Here is a 20,250-nt window from a genome sequence, read left to right as displayed (position 1 = left end):
CAGTTTTTTCTTAAATGCCTTTATGGGACACCTCCATACCTCTACATCAAACTCCTAAACGGGGCAAATTCTTCTAGGAGTGAGACTTAAAAAAACAAAAAGACAAAAACCCAAAGCCAGTGGTTTCACTGCAGACAACGGCCTATCTGTCCTGCACGTGAGTCAGAACTAAGACCCCTTGAAGGAGTCATGCAGTTTTGGCGCCAAGTCTCTGGTTTCCGTTCCCTATCCTGTGCTGCACCCTCCCCCGCCGCTTTGCCAGTGCCCCTCCCACCCCCAGCCACCGTGGCATCCGAGAAGCTCTGACCACAGAAGGCTGGCTCTGGGGCACCACAAAGTCAGAAGACCTTCCACAGGAAGTCTTGGGGGAACATTTTCTCTCAATAACTGCAGGCCGCTGGGTCTGGGCCACTTTTCTCTCAGCTCTCTCTTTTTTTTTTTTCTCTCGTTCGTTTGGTTTTTTTTTAAACAAAAACAAAAAGGCTGTGGGAAGGCTGCCAGGAGGGAGAGCTCCGGGCAAAAAACTGTGCACCAGCTTCTAATCTCCATTCTGCCACTTAAGCAAGCCACTTTGGCTTCTCTTAGTCATCACCTGTAGAATATAAACCATAATAACGCAGCACGGAGTACTGCGAGGGCCAACTGGAATGTTGATGAAATATTCTGGAAAAGTAAAAGCTTCTTTTGGAAAGGGGTATGGAGGCGCTGGGGGGTGGGGGACAAACTTGATGTCAAAAGTTCCAGCCCTGCTGCTGGCTGTGCAACGAACACTTTCCCTTTCTGGGCCTCCGTCGTTTTCTCATCTGTAAAACTGGGGGCGACAAGCCCGCGAAAGGCTGAGATAGCTGGGAAAAGCCTCCCTAGATGCGCGTTCCGGCGAGAGCCGAAGAAAGCAGGGAGGGAGGGGGAAACCTCGTGGACCGTTCAGCACCCTCCTCCCCTGCCCCCGCGGGGCCGGCTGTAGATGTCTCCAGCCCCAAGAGGAAGCGAAATCCGCACCAAGTCCGAGAAGGGCGGAGGGAAGCCAGGGCGCCCAAGCCCGCCGGGCGGTGCCGCCTGCGGAAGGCGGGGCCGGGCCCTGCCCGTTGGACCCACGTGCGGCTGTTTCCGGGCCGGGGCGATCACGTGACCAGCGTCAGCTGACCCGTCGCGGTGGAGCCGGCGCGGGCGTCCGGTAGCCCCCGCCCCGCCGCGACCGGAGTGCTGCACCCTGCGGAGGGGTAAGAGCGCTCGCGCCCTCCCTCTGCTGCCCGCCGGCCACCCCGGCCGCCTCCGGCCCACCTCCTCTCCCTAGCCCGCCCTCGCCGGCCGGCCTGGCATCCCGGAAGCCGTCGCCAAGAGAGCCGTGGTGGGGCTCAGTCGCGCGCTGTTCCCTGGCGGCCAGGAGGGAATGGCCCAGGGGAGCAGGGGGCGGGAAGCCGCTCTTACCACTCCGGTTAAGGGCTGCTCCCTGCCCCCAAGCTCCGACATGGAGGGGCTGCTCCGGAGCGTGGAGAGGGACCTGAACATCGATGCCCGGCAGCTGGCCCTCGCCCCGGAGGGCACTCACGTGGTGGCCCTAGTGCCCGCGCGCTGGCTGGCCGGCCTTCGCGAGCGCCGGCTGCCCCTGGGACCCTGCCCCCGAGCAGAGGGCCTGGGCGAGGCGGAAGTGAGGACTCTCCTGCAAAGGTCGGTGCAGAGGCTGCCCGCGGGCTGGACGCGGGTGGAGGTGCATGGGCTGAAGAAACAGAGGCTGTCTTACCCGCTGGGCGGGGGCCTGCCGTTGGAGGAGGCATCCTGCAGCCCTGAGACCCTCACGCGCTTCATGCAGGATGTCGCCACCCAGAATTACCGCAACCTGTGGCAGCATGCATACCGCAATTATGGGCAGCCTTATAGCCATACCCCTGCCCACCCAGCTGTTCCTGCTCTGAACTCAATACGCCAGGCTCTGCAGAGGGTCTATGGTTGCTCCTTCCTGCCAGTGGGTGAAACTACCCAATGCCCATCAAACACCAGAGATGACCCCTGTCCCCCAAGGGGCAGCCCGGCCTGTCCCAGTCTTTTGCGCGCTGAGGCCCTGCTGGAGTCTCCTGAGATGTTGTACGTGGTACACCCTTATGTGCAGTTCTCCCTGCATGATGTGGTCACCTTCAGTCCTGCCAAGCTGACCAACAGCCAAGCCAAGGTGCTCTTCATTCTCTTCCGTGTGCTGCGGGCCATGGATGCCTGTCACCGCCAGGGGCTAGCCTGCGGGGCCCTGTCTTTGCACCACATCGCTGTGGACGAGAAGCTTTGCAGTGAGCTCCGGCTGGACCTGAGGGCTTATGAGAGGTCTCATGAGGACAACAGTCAGGAGGCCTCTGTAGCAGCAAATGGGGTGGGCTCTGAGCCTGGGGAGGTGCAGAGAAGGGGGACTGCATGTCCCTCCTGCCAGGAGGAACTTAGGGGCTTTGTGCTGGACTGGGTCCACGGCCGCATCAGCAACTTCCACTACCTCATGCAGCTGAATCGGTTGGCAGGTAGGCGGCAAGGGGATCCCAACTACCACCCAGTGCTGCCCTGGGTGGTGGACTTCACCATGCCCCACGGGCGCTTCCGAGACCTGCGCAAGTCCAAGTTCCGCCTCAACAAGGGGGATAAGCAGCTGGACTTCACGTACGAGATGACGCGGCAGGCATTTGTGGCCGGTGGTGCGGGCGGCAGCGAACCACCACATGTGCCTCACCACATCTCAGACGTGCTGTCCGACATCACTTACTATGTGTATAAGGCTCGGCGCACACCCCGGTCGGTGCTCTGTGGACACGTCCGGGCACAGTGGGAGCCCCATGAGTATCCCGCCAGCATGGAGCGGATGCAGAACTGGACGCCCGACGAGTGCATCCCCGAGTTCTACACCGATCCCTCTATCTTCTCCTCCATCCACCCAGACATGCCTGACCTGGACGTGCCAGCCTGGTGCAGCTCCAGCCAGGACTTTGTGGCTGCCCACCGGGCGCTGCTGGAGAGCCGCGAGGTGTCCCAAGACCTGCACCACTGGATCGACCTCACCTTTGGTTACAAGCTCCAAGGCAAGGAGGCCGTGAAGGAGAAGAACGTGTGTCTGCACCTGGTGGACGCCCACACCCACCTGAGCAGCTATGGCGTGGTGCAGCTATTCAATCAGCCGCACCCCCAACGCCTGGCTGGGGCTCCTGCCCTGGCCCCCGAACCTCCGCTCATCCCCAGACTGTTGGTCCAGACCATCCAGGAGACCACAGGGCGGGAGGACTTCCCAGGACAGCTTCCAAACGGGGCAGGTAGGCTGGTTTTGGAGGCCACTCCCTGTGAGGCTGGCTGGGCCAGAGACAGGCCTGTGGCAGGGGAAGATGACTTGGAGCAGGCCACAGAAGCTCTGGATTCCATCTCCTTGGCTGGGAAAGCAGGGGACCAGCTGAGCACCTCCTCTTCCTCCTCCAGTCAAGTTCCCCCTGGCCTCCTATCTTTCTCAGTAGCCTCGGCCTCTCGACCAGGCCGCAGGAGCAAAGCTGCTGGAGTGGACACTGGGGAGGGGGAGGAGGGTAAGATCCTTCTCCCCGAGGGCTTCAGTCCTGTGCAGGCCCTGGAGGAGCTGGAGAAACTGGGCAACTTCCTCGCCAAAGGTGTAGGGGGCCGGTTGGAGGTGCCTGAGCAGCCCCAGCCCCAGCCCCCCATGCAGCTGCGGGACCTCTTCCATCGGGACATGCAGGCGCTGGGTGTCCTGTTGGCTGAGATGGTATTTGCCACCAGGGTCCGGACGTTGCAGCCCAATGCACCTTTGTGGGCGCGCTTTGAGGCTGTCCGGGGGCTCTGCACCCGCCACCACAAGGAGGTCCCCGTGTCTCTGCAGCCTGTGCTGGACACACTTCTGCAGCTGAGTGGACCTGAAGGCCCCGTGGTGGCGCAAAGGGGCAAGCCGGAGCTGCTGTTTGAGTACAGGCCTGTCTCCCAGGGCTTGCCCCCACCTTGCCCGGCCCAGCTCCTCAGTCCCTTCAGCTCTGTGGTTCCCTTCCCTCCATACTTCACGGCGCTGCACAAGTTCATCCTCCTGTACCAGGCGAGGCGTGTGGAGGACGAGGCCCAGGGGCGGGAGCTGGTGTTTGCCCTGTGGCAACAGCTGGGCGCCGTGCTCAGTGACATCACCCCCGAGGGCCTGGAGATCCTGCTGCCCTTCGTGCTGTCGCTCATGTCCGAGGAGCACACGGCCGTGTACACGGCCTGGTACCTATTTGAACCTGTTGCCAGGGCACTGGGCCCCAAGAATGCCAATAAGTATCTGCTGAAGCCACTCATCGGTGCTTACGAGAGCCCGTGCCGGCTACGCGGCCGCTTCTACCTGTACACGGACTGCTTCGTGGCCCAGCTGATGGTGCGGCTGGGCCTGCAGGCCTTCCTCAGCCACCTGCTGCCCCACGTCCTGCAGGTGCTGGCAGGCGTGGAGGCCTCCCAGGAGGAAAGCAGGGGCCTGGCGGGGGCTGCCGAGGAGGAGGAGAACGGCCTTCCAGGGCCCGGGCCGGGTCCCTGTGCCTTTGGGGCGGAGATTCCGATGGATGGGGAGCCTGCCGCTGCCTCGGGCCTGGGGCTCCCGGACTACACGTCTGGTGTCAGCTTCCACGACCAGGCCGACCTCCCTGACGCAGAGGACTTCCAGGCTGGGCTCTTCGTGGCTGAGTCTCCACAGCCCCAGGAGGCTGAGGCAGTGAGCCTGGGCAGGCTGAGTGACAAGAGCAGTGCCAGCGAGACGTCTCTGGGCGAGGAGCGGGCCACGGATGAAGGGGGCGGCCCCGTGGACAAGAGCAGCCTCCAGTCGGGTGACAGCAGCCAGGACTTGAAGCAGAGCGAGGGCTCAGAGGAGGAGGAGGAAGAGGAGGAGGAGGAGGAAGAGGAGGACTGTGTGGTGTTGGAGGAGGAGGAGGGGGAGCAGGACGAGGTGCCCGGCACGTCTGAGCTCACCCTCTCCGACACGGTGCTGTCCATGGACACGGTTGTAGCCAGCGGGGGGGCCGATGGGGAGGAAGAGGAGGAGTCGCTCACTGAGCATTCGGAGGGCAAAGAACAGAAGATCCTCCTTGGTAAGTTCTCGGGTGGGTGGGGCTTGGCCCGCACTCAGGCAGCCGTCCCCTCAGCGTTGGCGGAGCGCCTGTGCCAAGTGGAGGTGGCCTGGGTGTGGGCCTGCCCTCCCGGAGCTCACGCCAACTGAGCCGCCATGCTGTAGGCAGTCGTGTGTGAGCGCTGTGAGGAACGTGTCTGGGTTGCTATGAGGGAATGTAAAATGGGGCTTAGGTCTCATTTGCAGGGTCAGAGAAGGATTCCCTGAAGGCAGAGGTTCGAGGAGGACAAAGCTAGACAAAAATGGCAGGGTCTGAAGTGGAAAGAGCATTCCAGGCTAAAGGAACGGCATGTGTGAAGTTTTGACGCTGATACCGTTCCAGGAAAAGAATCAGTAAAAGGCCTGTGTGGTCAGACAGAGAGAGTGGAGTGGGGGGAGCAGGGGCCAGAAGAGGTGGTAGCTGGGGCCAGGTCCGGCCTCATCAAGAAACTTGGGAAGGTCCTGAAAGGATAAGCAACCTCCCTGCAAACTGCCTGAGTGATAGGAGCCTGGAGCTGCCCCTAACTCCGAGTCCCGAAGGCCAGGGACTCAGAAGCTGCTGGCTGGAGGGGGTGTGACCAGGGTTGAGCAGTGCCCCTTGCCAGCGTGCTACTTCCAGAGATGGTTGGGTGGGAGAAGTGGGGCGCCATCGTTATCTGAGGCGCTCAGGGCCCGCTCTTACCCTGTAGATACGGCCTGCAAGATGGTCCGCTGGCTCTCTGCCAAGCTCGGCCCCACCGTGGCCTCACGCCACGTGGCCCGGAACCTGCTCCGCCTACTGACATCTTGTTACGTTGGTAAGGTTGTGGTCGGCCCTCCCCGCATCTTCACCCCCCTCTCAGGGCTCCTTCCTCCTCCCACCCGAGCCTACCTCCAAGCCAGGTCCTAGGCTCCCCCGTCTTGGAGCCCCTTCCTTCCTTGGGTGGGGGACGGGACAGGCTCTAGGTTAGAGTGAGCTGGAGCAGCTGCCGCAGCCCTGGAAGGCCCACTCCCCTCCCGCCCCCTGCTGGCCGCTCAGGGCTGCCGGCCCTTCCCCGGCAGGGCCCACGCGGCAGCAGTTCACCGTGAGCAGCGACGAGAGCACCCCGCTGAACGCGGGCAACATCTACCAGAAGAGGCCTGTCCTGGGCGACGTCGTGTCGGCGCCCGTGCTGAGCTGCCTCCTGCACGTCGCCCACCTGTACGGGGAGCCCGTCCTCACCTACCAGTACCTGCCCTACATCAGCTACCTGGTCAGTCACCAACGTGGCAGGCCTGCGGGTGGGGAGGCGGAGGAGCCTGAGGCCGGCCAGTGTCTCCAGGGCAGCCTGGCTCTCACGTCCCTTGTGGCCGTAGGTTGCCCCTGGGAGCACTTCGGGCCCCAGCCGACTGAACAGCCGTAAGGAGGCAGGGCTGTTGGCGGCAGTGACGCTGACACAGAAGATCATCGTGTTCCTCTCGGACACCACCCTCATGGACATCCTGCCCCGTATCAGCCACGAGGTCCTGCTGCCCGTGCTCAGCTTTCTCACTTCCCTCGTGACCGGGTAGGCCTTTGCCCACCCCTGTGGAGGGAGCAGCCCGAAAATCTCGGGGGAGAGGGAGTAACACCGGGTCCTAGGATCTGCTCTTGGCTGTGTGACCCTAAGTAGCCATACCCTTTTTCTGGGCCTCGGTTTCCTCTGTTGGTTTTGGCCAGTGTGGGTCTCGTAGCTCCCTTCCTTTTAAAGCTTTTGATGGATTCTGGGGAGATGCTGCAGAGTGGAGCACTGCAGCTCGTGACCTCCTTTTCCAGGTTCCCAAGCGGGGCCCAGGCCCGGACCGTCCTGTGTGTGAAAACCATCAGCCTCATCGCCCTCATCTGCCTGCGTATCGGACAGGAGATGGTCCAGCAGCACCTCAGTGAGCCCGTGGCCACCTTCTTCCAAGTGTTTTCCCACCTGCATGAACTTCGGCGCCAGGTGGGTGGGCTGCTGGCTGGGGCGGGTTGGGGCAGGGGGTGTGTGGACTTGGCTGACCTCCTGGCTTCCTGCCCGTAGGATCTGAAGCTGGATCCTGGTGGCCGCAGTGAAGGGCAGCTGCCAGAGGTGACCTTCTCCGATGGGCAGCAGCGGCCAGTGGACCCCGTGCTGCTGGACGAGCTGCAGAAGGTGTTCACCTTGGAGATGGCGTACACAATCTACGTGCCCTTCTCCTGTCTGTTGGGTACTGCCCTGTTGTGTTCCCTGGCTGTGCCTCTTTTCCTGGGTGGGGGGGGGCATGCCCCACTTCTGACGTGCGTCAGCAGTGGGTGTTGAGCACAATTTTTTGGGTTAGAGCAAAAGGATTTGGCTTCAGGTCTCAAGTCCCAAAGCAACATACAAAGAGATTAAATATGACAAACAGCTCTGTGGTTAGGTGCTATTATCTTTCCTCCACTAAAATCTAAGCTTTGTGAGGGCAGAGAGCCAGCTATCTCGCTCACTCTTCACCCAGCAATGCACGAGAAGACACTCGCTTTGTGTGTACTCAGTGAACGGATCGGCATATCACTGGGGAAGAAACTGAACCTCAGAGATGAAGAATTAACCTGCCCAGTTACTCATGCAGCTCCTACACAGTCTCCTGTGGTTCCCAAGCCTTGGGTGGGTGGTGGCAGCCCTCCAGCAGCTTCCCTGATCGTAGGACCTCTCCCGCTCCCATGCAGGTGACATCATCCAGAAAATCATCCCCAACCACGAGCTGGTCGGGGAGCTGGCGGGGCTGTATTTGGAGAGCCTCAGCCCGAGCAACCGCAGCCCTGCCAGCATGGAGCCTGCCGTGCCCAGCACCGGGCACGAGTGGGACCCCCAGAGCGGGGGCTGCTCCCAGGATGACGGCCACTCGGGGACCTTCGGGAGCGTCCTGGTTGGGAATCGCATCCAGATCCCCACGGACTCTTTCCAGCCCGAGGGCCCCGGGCTGCTGGGCCCCATCTCCGGGGTGGGTGGTAGGGGCCTCGGCGGCAGCAGCAGCAGCAGCGAGGACAACGTCTTGAAGCAGGAGCTGCCACGGAGCGCCCACGGGCTGAGCGGGAACTGGCTGGCCTACTGGCAGTACGAGATTGGCGTTAGCCAGCACGATGCCCACTTTCACTTCCACCAGATCCGCCTGCAGGGCTTCCCTGGCCACTCGGGGGCTGTCAAGTGTGTGGCGCCCCTGAGCAGTGAGGACTTCTTCCTGAGTGGCAGCAAGGACCGTACTGTGCGCCTCTGGCCGCTCTATAACTACGGGGATGGCACCAGCGAGACGGCTCCCCGCCTCATCTACACCCAGCACCGCAAGAGTGTCTTCTACGTGGGCCAGCTGGAGGCCCCGCAGTACCTGGTGAGCTGTGACGGGGCTGTGCACCTCTGGGACCCCTTCACAGGTGAGCACGCCCAGGTGAGGCCTGTTCCATTGCTGCCCCCCTGTGCCCTGCCAGGCTTCCGGCAGTGGGGCCTGAGGGTGGAAGGTTTGGGGTGCAATGGATGGATTTGAGGGAGACCAAATGAGGCCACTCAGAGCAGTTAAGGGCTTGGAATCCGTTAGACCTGAGTTTAAATTGTGCTCTTGCTTGCTGAATGACCTTACTTAAGGAAGTCACTTTGCTGCAGGAAGCGTCAGTTTCCTCACCTGCAAAACGGGAGTCAGAAAAACCCATTCAGAAAGCTAAAGCATGTAGGAGTTTGGCTTAACATGCATCACGTAGTACCTCTTCAGCCAGTGGTTGCTTGATTTTTTTTGGCATTGTTAGAGGAGGAAAGGCAGGTAGAGGGGATAAGTAGTGGCGGGAGGTGGCTTTTGCTCACGGGGGCTGTGTGAAGAGAGGCGATTGCTCTGGGGATGAGCACCTGGCCATGGACTCAGGAGGGTGGGCGGGTCAAGAAATATCTGTAGTATGTTCTGAAGACCTCTGGAGAATGGGGTAGGTCAGGGGGCGGGGGCGGGGGCGGGGGCGGTCAGGGCCCTTCCGTCAGCTGCTGGGGCCCTAGAGCCACTGTGCCCTTCCTTCTCAGGGAAGACCCTTCGCACAGTGGAGCCCTCGGATGGCCGGGTGCCCCTGACGGCTGTGGCTGTCATGCCTGCTCCCCACACCAGCATCACCATGGCCAGCTCTGACTCGACCCTGCGCTTTGTGGACTGCAGGAAACCAGGCCTGCAGGTCAGCGGGCATCCAGTTCCCTGAACTTGGCCTAGGGACCTGGCAGGGAGGGGAGACTTGTAAAGAGAGAAAGCCAGGGCGTCCTCCCTGGGGCCCTTCACATTCTTCCTTGGAGATCAGTCACCCACAGCCACTGAATCTGGGGGTGGGGCTCTGGCCTGCGATGGAGGGGAGGGAGGAGGGGAAGGGAGCGCTTCTGTGCTTTTCTCTGCCTTTGATGGGGGCGGGACTCGGGTGGTGGGTGAGGACATGTGGGAGAAGCGAGATGGGGGGGTGGTGGTCCCCTCAGCTCACTCTCCTGCCCCTGCAGCATGAGTTCCGCCTAGGTGGTGGACTCAACCCCGGGCTCGTCCGCTCCCTGGCCGTCAGCCCCAACGGCCGCAGCGTCGTGGCCGGCTTCTCCTCGGGCTTCATGGTGCTCCTGGACACCCGCACGGGCCTGGTTCTCCGCGGCTGGCCGGCCCATGAGGGGGACATCCTGCAGATCAAGGTGAAGAGCCAGCTCCCCTGCTCACTGTCCAACCCCAGCCCTCATCTCTGCTTCGGGCCCATCCAAGGGTGGAACTCAGCTGGTCCTCCTTACACCTGCCCACGGCCCGATGGGCAGGGAGGAGGGCGGTCCTTCTGGGCCAGCTCAGGGGCCAGCCGTCTGCGGGGGCCTTGGCAGGAGCAGGCCATGGAGGCGGGAACGTGGGGGCAGAGCTGACCCTGCTGTTCTCTGGAGATGTTCTAATGAATAACCCTTGTCCATATTTGTCTTGCTTGGAGGATCAGGGGTCAGGCTCTGCCCGTGACCCAGTGCAGGTTAAATAAAGCTCAGCAGGGAGGCTGTTTACTGCTCCCAGACCACCGAGCAGAGTCCATGCCCCCTACTGGGCTGCCCTGGTGGGGTCAGGGACAGGCTGGGCATGGGACTCCTGCCCCCCACCCCTGCTGCTGTCCACTTCCCCAGGCACGGGCCTCAGGGAGCCACTCAGGAAGGTACAGGACGGGAGGAACAGGGCTCCCTGTGGGAGGATTTCTCCAGGCACACAGGATTCTCCTCCCTGTCCTGGATGGAGGCCAGAGGACAAGGACAGACACTCCCACTGCTGAGGGCTGAGTGCCCTGGGAACCCTGAGCTCCAGGTTCCTCTGACATTCCAGAAAAGGACCAGGAAGGCTCTGGGGTCAGCCTAGGTAGTAGTCCTGGCTCTGTCATTTACTGGCTCTGTGACTTTAGGCTGACTACTTAACCTCTCTGAGCCTTGTTGTTTTTTGTTTTAAATGGGAACAATGATGGAACTTACCTCAGGTTCCTTATAACGATTAAATGTACTGAGCATGCCTGACAAATACCTGAAGATAGTAAGTTCTCAAATGACAGTGGTGATTAGGTTGACAGCCCTTTAACTTATTAACTGACATCAGCTTAACATGAGACTCAGGATGCTTCGTCTTCCCTGTGAGATTTTGTGGGAGGAGACAGGAAGACCCCGGGGCTCGGTGGGAATACTGGCGGGCCCAGGCGCCTGCTGAGGCCCTCCTCTCCCGGGCAGGCGGTGGACAGCAGCATCCTGGTCAGCTCCTCCTCCGACCACTCCCTGACCGTCTGGAAGGAGCTAGAGCAGAAGCCCACACACCACTACAAGTCTGCTTCCGACCCCATCCACACCTTTGACCTGTATGGCAGCGAGGTGGTCACTGGCACCGCGGCCAACAAGATCGGCGTCTGCTCCCTGCTCGAGCCGCCCGCCCAGGTTACCACCAAGCTCAGCTCTGAGAACTTCCGGGGCACGCTCACTAGCCTGGCCTTGCTGCCCACCAAGCGCCACCTCCTCCTGGGCTCAGACAATGGGGTCATCCGCCTGCTGGCGTAGCTGAGTCAGGGGTCAGCCCAGCCAGGGTGAGCAGATGGCTCCGGGAATCCACTCCCTACCTCTGCTCCCCCAGCAGCTTCCTTCCGGCAAGTCTCGGGTCCCGTGCCTTGTGTCCCCACGCGGCCTGACATTGAGGGCCTCCAGCTGGGGCGTGCCCAGGCCCCTGATCTCTCAGAGGCACCAGAGCTGCCGGAAGGAGTCTTGTAAGTGTCCATGATTTGGGGAGATGCGGCACTGAGCCAGCTAGAAGTGAGGGCGGCCTGGGCACCTCTACCCTTGCTTCTCCCCGACTTGCCCTCTGGGCCCACGGGATGCTTTAGGAAGGAGAAGGGAGACTGGCCCTGCCCAGCCCATCTCCAGCCAAAGCCCCATTGCTGGACTGTCTCTGCTCCTGTGCCACAGGGACAAAGAATCTGCCCCTGTCCAGGGCACTGACAGTGCTTGGACTCGAGCCTCTCAGATTGTTGGCTGGGGTCCAGGAGTTAAGGGCCTTGGTCTGGGCAGTAAGTGTCCAACCAGCCTGGCCATGCCCAGTGTGGGACCAGTGGGGGGAGAAAGAGGACAGGACCAGGGCTGGAAGATGGGCTGGGCCAGCCAGTGCCTGCCAGGAGTGCCCATGCCTTGCCTGCCCACCCCCAACCACAGTGTTTGTGCCTTGAGTTGAGGAGGCAGCCCTTGGGCCCAGAACCCCTTTGGGGGGGGGGGGGAGCTTGCTTCCTGAGAGAAGGGGCAAGAAGAGTCATCCTGCATCTCAGGTCTCCCAGGGGCAGGAAGATCCAGGTGTCCCCTGGTCCTCACACTTGGGAGAGAGACAAGGTCTGAGGCTCGGCCCCTGCTGCCTCCTCGCTGTTTGCAATAGATGTAAATATCAATAAATTCTCAGTAAGAGCCGTGGGATGGAGTGAGGTGTTTCTTCCTTAATGGTGGCGTTGGAGTGGGGAAGAGTTGAGACCCAGCAGTTTCCAGGGTGGAGAGGAGGGGGCAGCCCAGCCTCTCTGAGTGGCACAGGGTGGGGGCTTCTGCTTGCTGCTTGCCATTTTCAGCCCTCCAACAAGGTCAGATGCTGGGAGAGGCTGTGTCCTCGTCATCGCTCCTCTTCCCGGCTGGGCCCGCGGTGAAGGCCGCCAGCCAGGATCCAGGGCTGGTCAGGCTTGGGGGCAGGCATCTCATCCTGGGTTCCCAGCACAGGTCCTGCCACTCCTTCCTCTCTTTGGGAGGGGGGAGGCGGCTGTGGGGGAGAGATGACATTGGAAGCGGGAACCTGGAGGTGGCTCCTGGCCCACCTCCGAGCCCTTGGGCAGGTCACGTCACTTCTCTGAGCCTAAGCCGGGGATAATCCCCACCTCGTGGGGCTGCTCTTTCTCGTTCTGCCCTCTTGGTTGGCCAGACCAGCCTCTTCAACGTCTCCTCCTGACCTTCCTTTCCCCAGACTCAGGCAATACCCGAACCCTTGGGGGGCTTGGGTTGGCTGGCAGGGGATTGGATGCCCTGGTGGGAAAAGCAGCAAAAGGGGCTCTTGGCCCCCAATATCAATGTTTAACCGGATGTGCAGGTCAATATTTACCAGAAGAGAAGGCAATCTGAAAAGGGGTTGGCTAAGAGCAAAGGTCTGGTGGGAGGGCAGTGCTGGGCTGGACTGGCTGGAGCCTGGACGGAGCGTGGGGAGCACCAAAGGAGGGCCAGAGGAACATCGTGTGCAGCAGCAAGCAGCCTGCAGAGGTACGAGGGAGGGCAGCTTGGCCTGCTCCTTGGGCGGTAGAGAAGGTGGGAGCTGGCCACCTGGCTGAGGGGGTCGGGGCAGGCGTTCTTCAGGAGGCCTCTGGCTCCCAGCCTTCTGGGGTGCTGAGGGGGAAGGGAAGGGTTCACATTGCTGTCTGGGACTTGGAAACAACTGGAGGCCTTACCTGGAAGATTCCAGAGCCCGGGCTGGTACTCGGCCCTGACCAACAGCCTTTGTGTGTGGTGGGGGTGGGGCCAGGGATGAAGGAAGGACCCTCCAGATGGACTGGCCCCCGAGATGGGTGGGCAGCCCTGACTCCGAGGCCATGGCTGGGACTGACTGATCCTCCCTGCAAGCCAAGCCCTGCCCGTCTCCACCTGCCAGCCTGGCTTTGCAGAGCTGATTGGGGACGGGAGGGAATGGGGAGTGTGTGATTTCCTTAGGTCTGAGGGTGGCCCTGCTACTGGGTCAGCGAAGCAGCTCTCCTGTCACCCCACCACCCCGATGTGTCCGGGTGCCTCGGGGCCACAGGGCTGTCCACCCTGTGGCCAGGACCAGACCAGCCTGAGAAAGACTGGCCAAATAGCAGCAGGTTGGCTGGGGGCTCTGGGAGGGAGCCTAGTGTGAGGGGCTTCAGGGTAGGCCGGCAACAGGCATTAACCGAGAGCCAGGGCTTGTGCTCTGGGTTGACAAAGACAGTCTCCATTTGGTCCTTACACATAGGCGGGGGCAGGGACTTTTGCCACCATTTTACAAGTAAGGCGAAGCCCAGAGACGCTAAGGGAGGGCCCAAGTTCCCCTGGCAGGAGGCAGGGCCCAGACTCATACCCAGGTTTGACTCAGGAACGTGAGGCCTTGAAGAATGAAGACTTTTTAAGAGTTTCTTCCCCATGAACCAAACATTTTCAGTGCAGGAATTATGAAAAAAGCAGACAGTACAGAGGCCAGGAAGCCGAGGGGAGAGGAGCGTTTGGGGGGCGTGCTCCGGAGCTCGGGGCTGGCCGCCTGGGGGCCACGGCGGGCGGGCTGTGCGGTGGGCGCTGAGGCTTCCCGTCCCTGCACAGGAACATGGCGCTGCTCCGGGGGCTCCTGGTGCTCAGCGTGGCCTGCCTGCACCTGCACGCGGTGGTGAGGCTGGGACCCCGGCAGTCGGGGTGGGGTGGCGGGGGATTGGTCAAGTTGAAGTAGAGGCTGGGGAGGCAGGGGTGGGGGTGGGGAAGGCCAGAGGGGCTGAGGGGGAGGGGGAAAGGGCTGGCACCGGGGAGGGGTTCCTCAGCATCCCCATCCTTCTCTCGACAGTTCTCACCTGTGAGTGCCACGGAGCCCTTGGGCCAGCAGGTACTGGGGAGTGAGGAGTGCGTGAGGGGGGGAAGGCCTGACGTCTCCCCGGGGCTTGGGGGGTAGTAGGGGGGGGCCGCTTCCCACGGCACCTCCTTTCTGCAGCTAATGGGCGAGCAGACCCAGGAGAGGCTGCCCCCGCTTTTCTTCCTCCAGTTGGGCAACCAGGTACAACCAGGTGGGGCTGGGGGAGAGTGGGCGGGGCCAGAGGGAAGAAGGCCACTCAGCAGGGGCGAGGGGACCGGGGGCGTGGCTGTGAGACCCAAGCTGAGGCTTTGGCCTTTGGGGGCTCATGGGCCAGGGTTGGAAGGATCAAAGGGACCAGATCCCCAGAGGGCCAGTGCCCACCACATGATTCTTCCTCTTCCTTCAGGACTCGGAAGAGATCCTGTCGCCCCCAGACACCGGGGCTATGGAGACCTTTGACATGCAACCTGAAGCTGTCCCCTTGACCCCACTGACCCCTGCCCTGAAGAAGGACCCAGGAGCCTGCAAAGGGGCCCCAACCCCGGAAGAGACCCGCAAGCTGGCTCAGGCCGTGATGGCCTTCACCACAGACCTATTCTCCCTGGTGGCCCAAAGGTCCACCAGCCCCAACCTCGTCCTGTCGCCCCTGAGCGTGGCCCTGGCACTGTCTCACCTGGCACTAGGTACTGTGGCGGCACCTGACCAGACTGGTAGAGCTGGGAGGCCAGTAGGAACCCACTGCCCCGGAGGTTATCCGTGGGTATCTACTCTGTCAGGATCACGTGGGTGTTTGGCAAAAATGCAGATTCCTGGGCACCCACCACCAGTCTTTCTGAATCAGAGCCCTGGGGATGCAGCCCAGGGATCTGCTTATTCAAAATTCTCTGGTGATTTTTATTATGCAAGAGTTTCATAGCTAGTGTCCCTTGCTGTGGGAAGCTTAGGCCCAGAGAGGAAAAGCGGCTTGCCGGGGGTGAGGTGGCCCAGCTTACCAGTGGCAGAGGGACAGTAGGGCTCAGGGACACGTCACTTAGTCGGGTTCAGTGGACATGGGTGGGGAGCTGGTGGTCCTGTGCGTGTGCTCCTGGTGGGGTTCCAAGAGTAACTGCAGACTCAGCCTGGAGTGGGCAGTGGGGGGTGGGGGCAAGAACCCCCAGGCCGGGCCACAGCCGTTGTGGTCCCTCCAGGTGCTCGGAACCAGACGCTGCAGAGGTTGCAGCAGGCGCTGCACGCAGATGTGGGGCCCTGCCTCCCCCACCTGCTGAGCCGTCTCTGCCGGGACTTGGGCCCTGGGGCATTCCGATTGGCTGCCACCATGTACCTGCAGAAAGGTAGGTGCCGAGGGCAGGGTGCTCCCTAGGCGCTACCCTGGGGGTGGAGGGAGGTCTGGGAGCCAGGACCCTCAGGGGACCTCGGTGGAGCATTGGTGGCTGCGGAGCCCTGAGCCTGGGAGAGCTAGCTTGCGGCCCCATCTGCGTAGAATTTCCCATCAAGGAGGACTTCCTGGAACAGTCGGAACAGCTCTTTGGCACGAAGCCCAGGATTCTGACGGGAAGGCAAGCAGATGACCTGACGAACATCAACCAGTGGGTGAAGGAGGCCACGGAGGGGAAGATCGAGCATTTCCTCTCGGAGCTGCCGGAGAGCACCGTGCTGCTGCTCCTCAACGCCATCCACTTTCAGGGTGCGGTCTTCCTCTTCTCAGATCCCCGCCCCGGCAGCCCCTGCCCTCGGCTTCCTCCCCCTTGCCCTGTGGGCTGAGCGGGCCGTGCGTGCAGGCTTTGTGCTGAGGATCCCTCTTCCTTAGGGCTGGGCCAGAGACAGGGGTCTCTCTGGATGGTTGCTTGGGGGAGGTGGGGAGGAGGGGGCCCAGGAACTGGGTGGCCGTGGGGGTTGTTGTGGAGAGGGTCGCATTGGAGGAAACTCGGCATACAAAGACGCAGGGGGAGGTCCCTAGGAGCATTGCAGGGGTGAGGAGAGTGCTAGCCCAGACTGAAAATTGCTGCCGGGAGAGGCTTCAGGTATCTGGGTGTCAGTGGGCACAGCACCCCCTGGGGACTTGGCCCCCACCTCTTGTCCCTCACATTGGTCCTGGGTAGAACGGGGAAGAGGCTGGTGATGTGGAGCCCACCCTGGTCCCAGCCTCTGTGGGCCCTGCTCTCTGTCTGGATGCAGGTCTCTGGAGGAGCAAGTTTGACCCGAGCCTCACCCAGAAAGACACCTTCCACCTGAACGAGTGGTTCACGGTGCCGGTGGACATGATGCGTGCCCCCAAGTACCCTCTGCGCTGGTTCTTGCTGGAGCAGCCCGAGATTCAGGTCACCCACGGGTGCCCAGGCTGGGCCTGGGTGCAGGGAGGCGGGGAGGGGAGTGGGCAGGCTGTGGGATGGCGCAGGTGCAGGGGTGAGGTGGGGGCAGGGGCGGCGCCACCGTCCTGGCCATAGGGCAGTCATCCCTGGGGCTGGGCGGCTCTGACAGGTCCTGCTGTGCCCACCCGGGAGCACCCAGACTGCAGGCTCTTTGAGGTTCATTCATTCAATAAAAATATGCAAGTGCTGCCCTGGGGATGTGGGGGTGCACAAGGGAGACGGGGTCCCCAGCCTTAGGAGAGGAGACACCCAGTAGGCGGGCCACCGTAAATCAACGTGAAGATTTCTAAAGTGGTAAATGCTATGAAGGGAAAGATGAAAAAGGAGGTGACCTGTTAGTGAGTGGGAAGGTTGAGATTGAGATGGATTGGTCAGGGGGAGTTCTCTGAGGAAGGACACTGAGTCCCAAGGTGACCTTAGGATGGGGGTTCACTGCAGCACAGGAACTACCCTGGCCGCCATGAAGCCACTCAGGGGCTCAGTCCCCTAATTCTGGGAGGCACAGTGTGGGCCGCCGAGTACCAGTGCCCCTTAGCCGGGAGGCTCTGATCGGGTCGGATTTTTCAGCCTCGGCATGAACCTGCCAGTTGGGTAGCGTCCTAGGCCAAGCTAGCTCGGGTGCCGTCTCCCTCGCTCCTGGTCCCCGAGCTGCTGGCAGTGCTGACTTCACGAGGCAGATGACACACCTCTTGTGCGGGAAGGAGTGGCCCGGGAGCCCTCCGGAGGGGGTCTGCAGGCTGGGGCAGGGCCCTGGAGCAGCAGCCTGGCTTCTCTCCACTTCCCCCCACCAGTTCTTTTCTTCCTGCTGCTCCTCCCCTCCAGGCTGCTCTTGCCCATCCTTCCTTCCTCCTTTCCCCCTCCACTTCCTTGTGCCCCTCAGCCATCCTCTTCCTCAGGGCCCTGCCGCACAGGTGCTCTGCCTAAAACCTGAGGTGCCCCAGCTGCGGAAACACTTGAGTGGGAGAAACCCCTTTCAAATGATATCTTATTGCAAAGCACAGTAGGTGTGTATATACACACATCCACATCCACACACACACAGCTAAGCAGAGTCATTCGGGCTGAAGGTGGAAGTGGCACCCCCCGACCCCAAGCAGGGGCTCCTCCGCAGAGCCCGAGTGCAGTGTGCAAACCCACGATGCCGTCCACTGTGTACGTGGAGTGACTGCCAGGCAGAGGCGGGGATTCCTCACCCTGGTAGCTAGCTGATAGCCCAGAGAGAGAGAAAGCACCACTATTGAGCACCACCTGTGTGTAGGCACGCTGCCAGAAGCGGTGACAGTGGTATCTCATCTGATCACACGTGAGCCTGCAGGGTTGCAGGAAATGCCGCTCCACTGTGCAGGTGAGGGAACGAAGGCTCAGCGAGGTGGAGCCCACACCCCGGAAGGATGGCCTGGACCCCATCTGGACCAGACCCCCACCTGGGTTGGGCGCTTTCTTGTCCTCACGCGGTCCCCCCCTTGCGTGCAGGTGGCCCAGTTCCCCTTTAAGAACAACATGAGCTTTGTGGTCCTCGTGCCCAGCCAGTTTGAGTGGAACGTGTCCCAGGTGCTGGCCAACCTGAGCTGGGACATCCTGCACCAGCCCTTGGAGCGGGAGAGGCCCACCGAGGTCCGGCTGCCCAAGCTGCATCTGAAGCACCAGCTGGACCTGGTGGCCACCCTCAGCCAGCTGGGTAAGGAGGCTGGGCGCGGCACGGCCCCCCAGGTCAGGCTGGGTCAGCGTGGGTGAGGGGGAAGCCCCCAGCTGGAGGGGGCTCCGGGTCAGAGCTAGCCGTGTGTTCTGGCCTTTTCTGGGGCTCAGGGACGGTAAACGTTTGATAGGAGCCCCTGGACCCTCTGTGCTGGGGTGGGCTGGGGCAGCCTGGAGACCTGCTCTGTCCAAGACCGAGCACTACAAAGACCCAGGTGGAGAGCTTTGCTGGTTCTTTTGGAAGGAGGAAGAAGAGGAGAAGCTGGGGCGTCACACTCTTAAGGAGATGCTTTCACCCATCAGCCATTTACTGAGCAACTCCTCCATGCCAAGCCCTGTACTGGGAGGACACCATGCAAACAGCTCAGCCTGACAGGGTGGGCAGGCAAGGAACCAGGCCCTTAGAATTCAGCAGAAGCGTTAAGATGGAGTGGGGAGCTGTGGGAGGGCCCTGAAAAGGCCCCTAGACTGGATGTTGTGGCAGGGAGTCAAGGAAGGCTTCCAGGAGGAAGTGACATTAAAGCTGAGACTTGGTGGTTAAACACATTAGTCAGGGATCTGTGGGTTCTGGGCGCCCCCTGGCCAGGGTGCCACACCCTCTGGCAGGCAGCCGCGGGGCTGATGGCAGCTCTGACCGGCCGTCTGCTGCCCCGCGCAGGCCTGGAGGAGCTGTTCCAGGCCCCGGACCTGCGTGGGATCTCCGACCAGAGCCTGGTGGTGTCCAGCGTGCAGCATCAGTCCACCCTGGAGCTCAGCGAGGCCGGCGTGGAGGCGGCCGCGGCCACCAGCACGGCCATGTCCCGCATGTCCCTCTCCTCCTTCCGCCTGAACCGCCCCTTCCTCTTCTACATCCTCGAGGACAACACGGGCCTGCCGCTCTTTGTGGGCAGCGTGAGGAACCCCAACCCCGGCGCGCAGTGGGAGCGCAAGGAGCAGCAGGATTCCCCCGACGACAGGGTCCTCTTCCAGAACCAGAAAGACCAGAAAACCTTCCCGCGCGGAGACAAGCATTTTGCTCCTGACTTGAAACTTGTGCCCCCCTTTGAGGAGGATTACCCCCACCCTAGCAGCCCCAAGTGAGGGGCTGCGGCTGCCAGCATCCTGAGTCCCTGCCTGGACCGGCCACCCTATTCAAGTGACTTTCCAACCAGCTTTGGTGGGGAGGGGGCTGGGGGGGGCCTGGGCGGGCCTGGGTGGGGCTGGGAGGAGGGCGGGCATCTGGAATCCTGGGCCTTGATCCTGCATCATTTCTGCCAAAGGGGCTTGGAGGGGGTGTGCTTCCGGGCGGGGGCGGGAGGGCAGCTGCGCCCCTGCTCTGTCAGGGAGGCAAGTTGGGTTATTCCTGAAGTCAGCTGGGGGAACTTTGTTTACAAGAGGGACAGGCTGCCTTTGGGTGTGTCTCAGGACAGCCTGGCTGGGCAGAGGGAAGATAGCCCTGGGGTGGCCTCTTGGCAGCTGGCGCCCTGCTCTGTACTTGGTTGGGATGTGACGCGGCCTGGCTGTGACGTGACCTGCTGAAGGCTGGGCATGCCACTCCTACCGGGCCCCGGCCCAGCGCCTGCTGCCCCCTCTCCCCGGCCTCCCCACTGGTCCTCGGAGATGCCCAGCACTGCCAGGATTCCCCTTCCTTCCCTTCTCCTGCCTTCCTCTTTTGCATGGAAGCTTCGGGGCTGAGGCAGGGAAGGGCCTCCTTAGCTCCCTAAGCCTCTTTTGTAAAGTTTTTGTAGTGATTTTTATGCCACCTCAATAAAGAATGAATGGGCTGGTCTGGTCTGATGTCACTGTTCTGGGCACGGTGGGAGCAAGAGGGGCTGGAGGAAGGCTGGGAGCAGGCTCCAGGGCTACCGGAGGAGGCCGGCGGCAGACGGAAAGTCTCCAGGAGGGCCAGCCCTCTCTGTGCCACGTTCAGTCTTGCCACTCGCCAGGCCCCGCTCCACCAGGCACCCCCCTCTGACCTCGCCAGCCACCTCCAGGGCCACCTCCATGCCAGGCTGGCTCTACCCTTAGCCTGTCCCCTCTAGATGCCTTAGGCAGCCGGCAACAAGGCTGGCTCAGAATAGCAGCAGCCTCCCC

The 20,250-nt window shown here is 61.8% G+C and overlaps 2 protein-coding genes across 6 annotated transcripts; both read left to right on the top strand.

Annotated features, from left to right (window-relative positions):
• The first annotated feature begins 814 nt into the window (after nt 1–814).
• WDR81 (WD repeat domain 81) lies at nt 815–12,775 on the top strand. Of its 4 annotated transcripts, XR_011646812.1 has the most exons (11): nt 1,132–5,072; nt 5,779–5,886; nt 6,131–6,321; nt 6,425–6,615; nt 6,864–7,029; nt 7,108–7,273; nt 7,755–8,456; nt 9,085–9,230; nt 9,541–9,720; nt 10,768–11,291; nt 12,641–12,775. XR_011646812.1 is itself a non-coding variant. In XM_004483755.5 (10 exons), exons 1-10 carry the CDS (start codon nt 1,391–1,393, stop codon nt 11,086–11,088), a joined length of 5,853 nt encoding a protein of 1,950 aa, XP_004483812.2. In that variant the 5' UTR covers nt 835–1,390; the 3' UTR covers nt 11,089–11,982. The 4 variants fall into 4 exon arrangements, 1 of the variants encoding a protein (XP_004483812.2); XR_011646813.1 differs by lacking the exon at nt 12,641–12,775 and having other exon boundaries at nt 815–5,072; nt 7,108–7,218; nt 10,768–11,982; XR_009182143.2 differs by lacking the exon at nt 12,641–12,775 and having other exon boundaries at nt 817–5,072; nt 7,755–8,470; nt 10,768–11,982.
• On the top strand, nt 12,658–19,940 carry SERPINF2 (serpin family F member 2). 2 transcript variants are annotated; one of them, XM_058283087.2, is made up of 10 exons: nt 12,658–12,807; nt 13,873–13,936; nt 14,108–14,146; nt 14,252–14,314; nt 14,520–14,796; nt 15,301–15,444; nt 15,594–15,797; nt 16,289–16,431; nt 17,956–18,160; nt 18,836–19,940. In XM_058283087.2, exons 2-10 carry the CDS (start codon nt 13,877–13,879, stop codon nt 19,255–19,257), a joined length of 1,557 nt encoding a protein of 518 aa, XP_058139070.1. In that variant the 5' UTR covers nt 12,658–12,807; nt 13,873–13,876; the 3' UTR covers nt 19,258–19,940. The 2 variants fall into 2 exon arrangements, with proteins under 2 accessions (XP_058139070.1, XP_058139071.1); XM_058283088.2 differs by lacking the exon at nt 14,252–14,314 and having other exon boundaries at nt 12,659–12,807.
• The last annotated feature ends 310 nt before the right edge of the window (nt 19,941–20,250 follow it).

Source organism: Dasypus novemcinctus, chromosome 21, assembly GCF_030445035.2.
Source record: "Dasypus novemcinctus isolate mDasNov1 chromosome 21, mDasNov1.1.hap2, whole genome shotgun sequence".
In the NCBI taxonomy this organism is placed as follows: Eukaryota; Metazoa; Chordata; class Mammalia; order Cingulata; family Dasypodidae; genus Dasypus; species Dasypus novemcinctus.
This window is presented reverse-complemented; position numbering and strand designations above follow the sequence as displayed.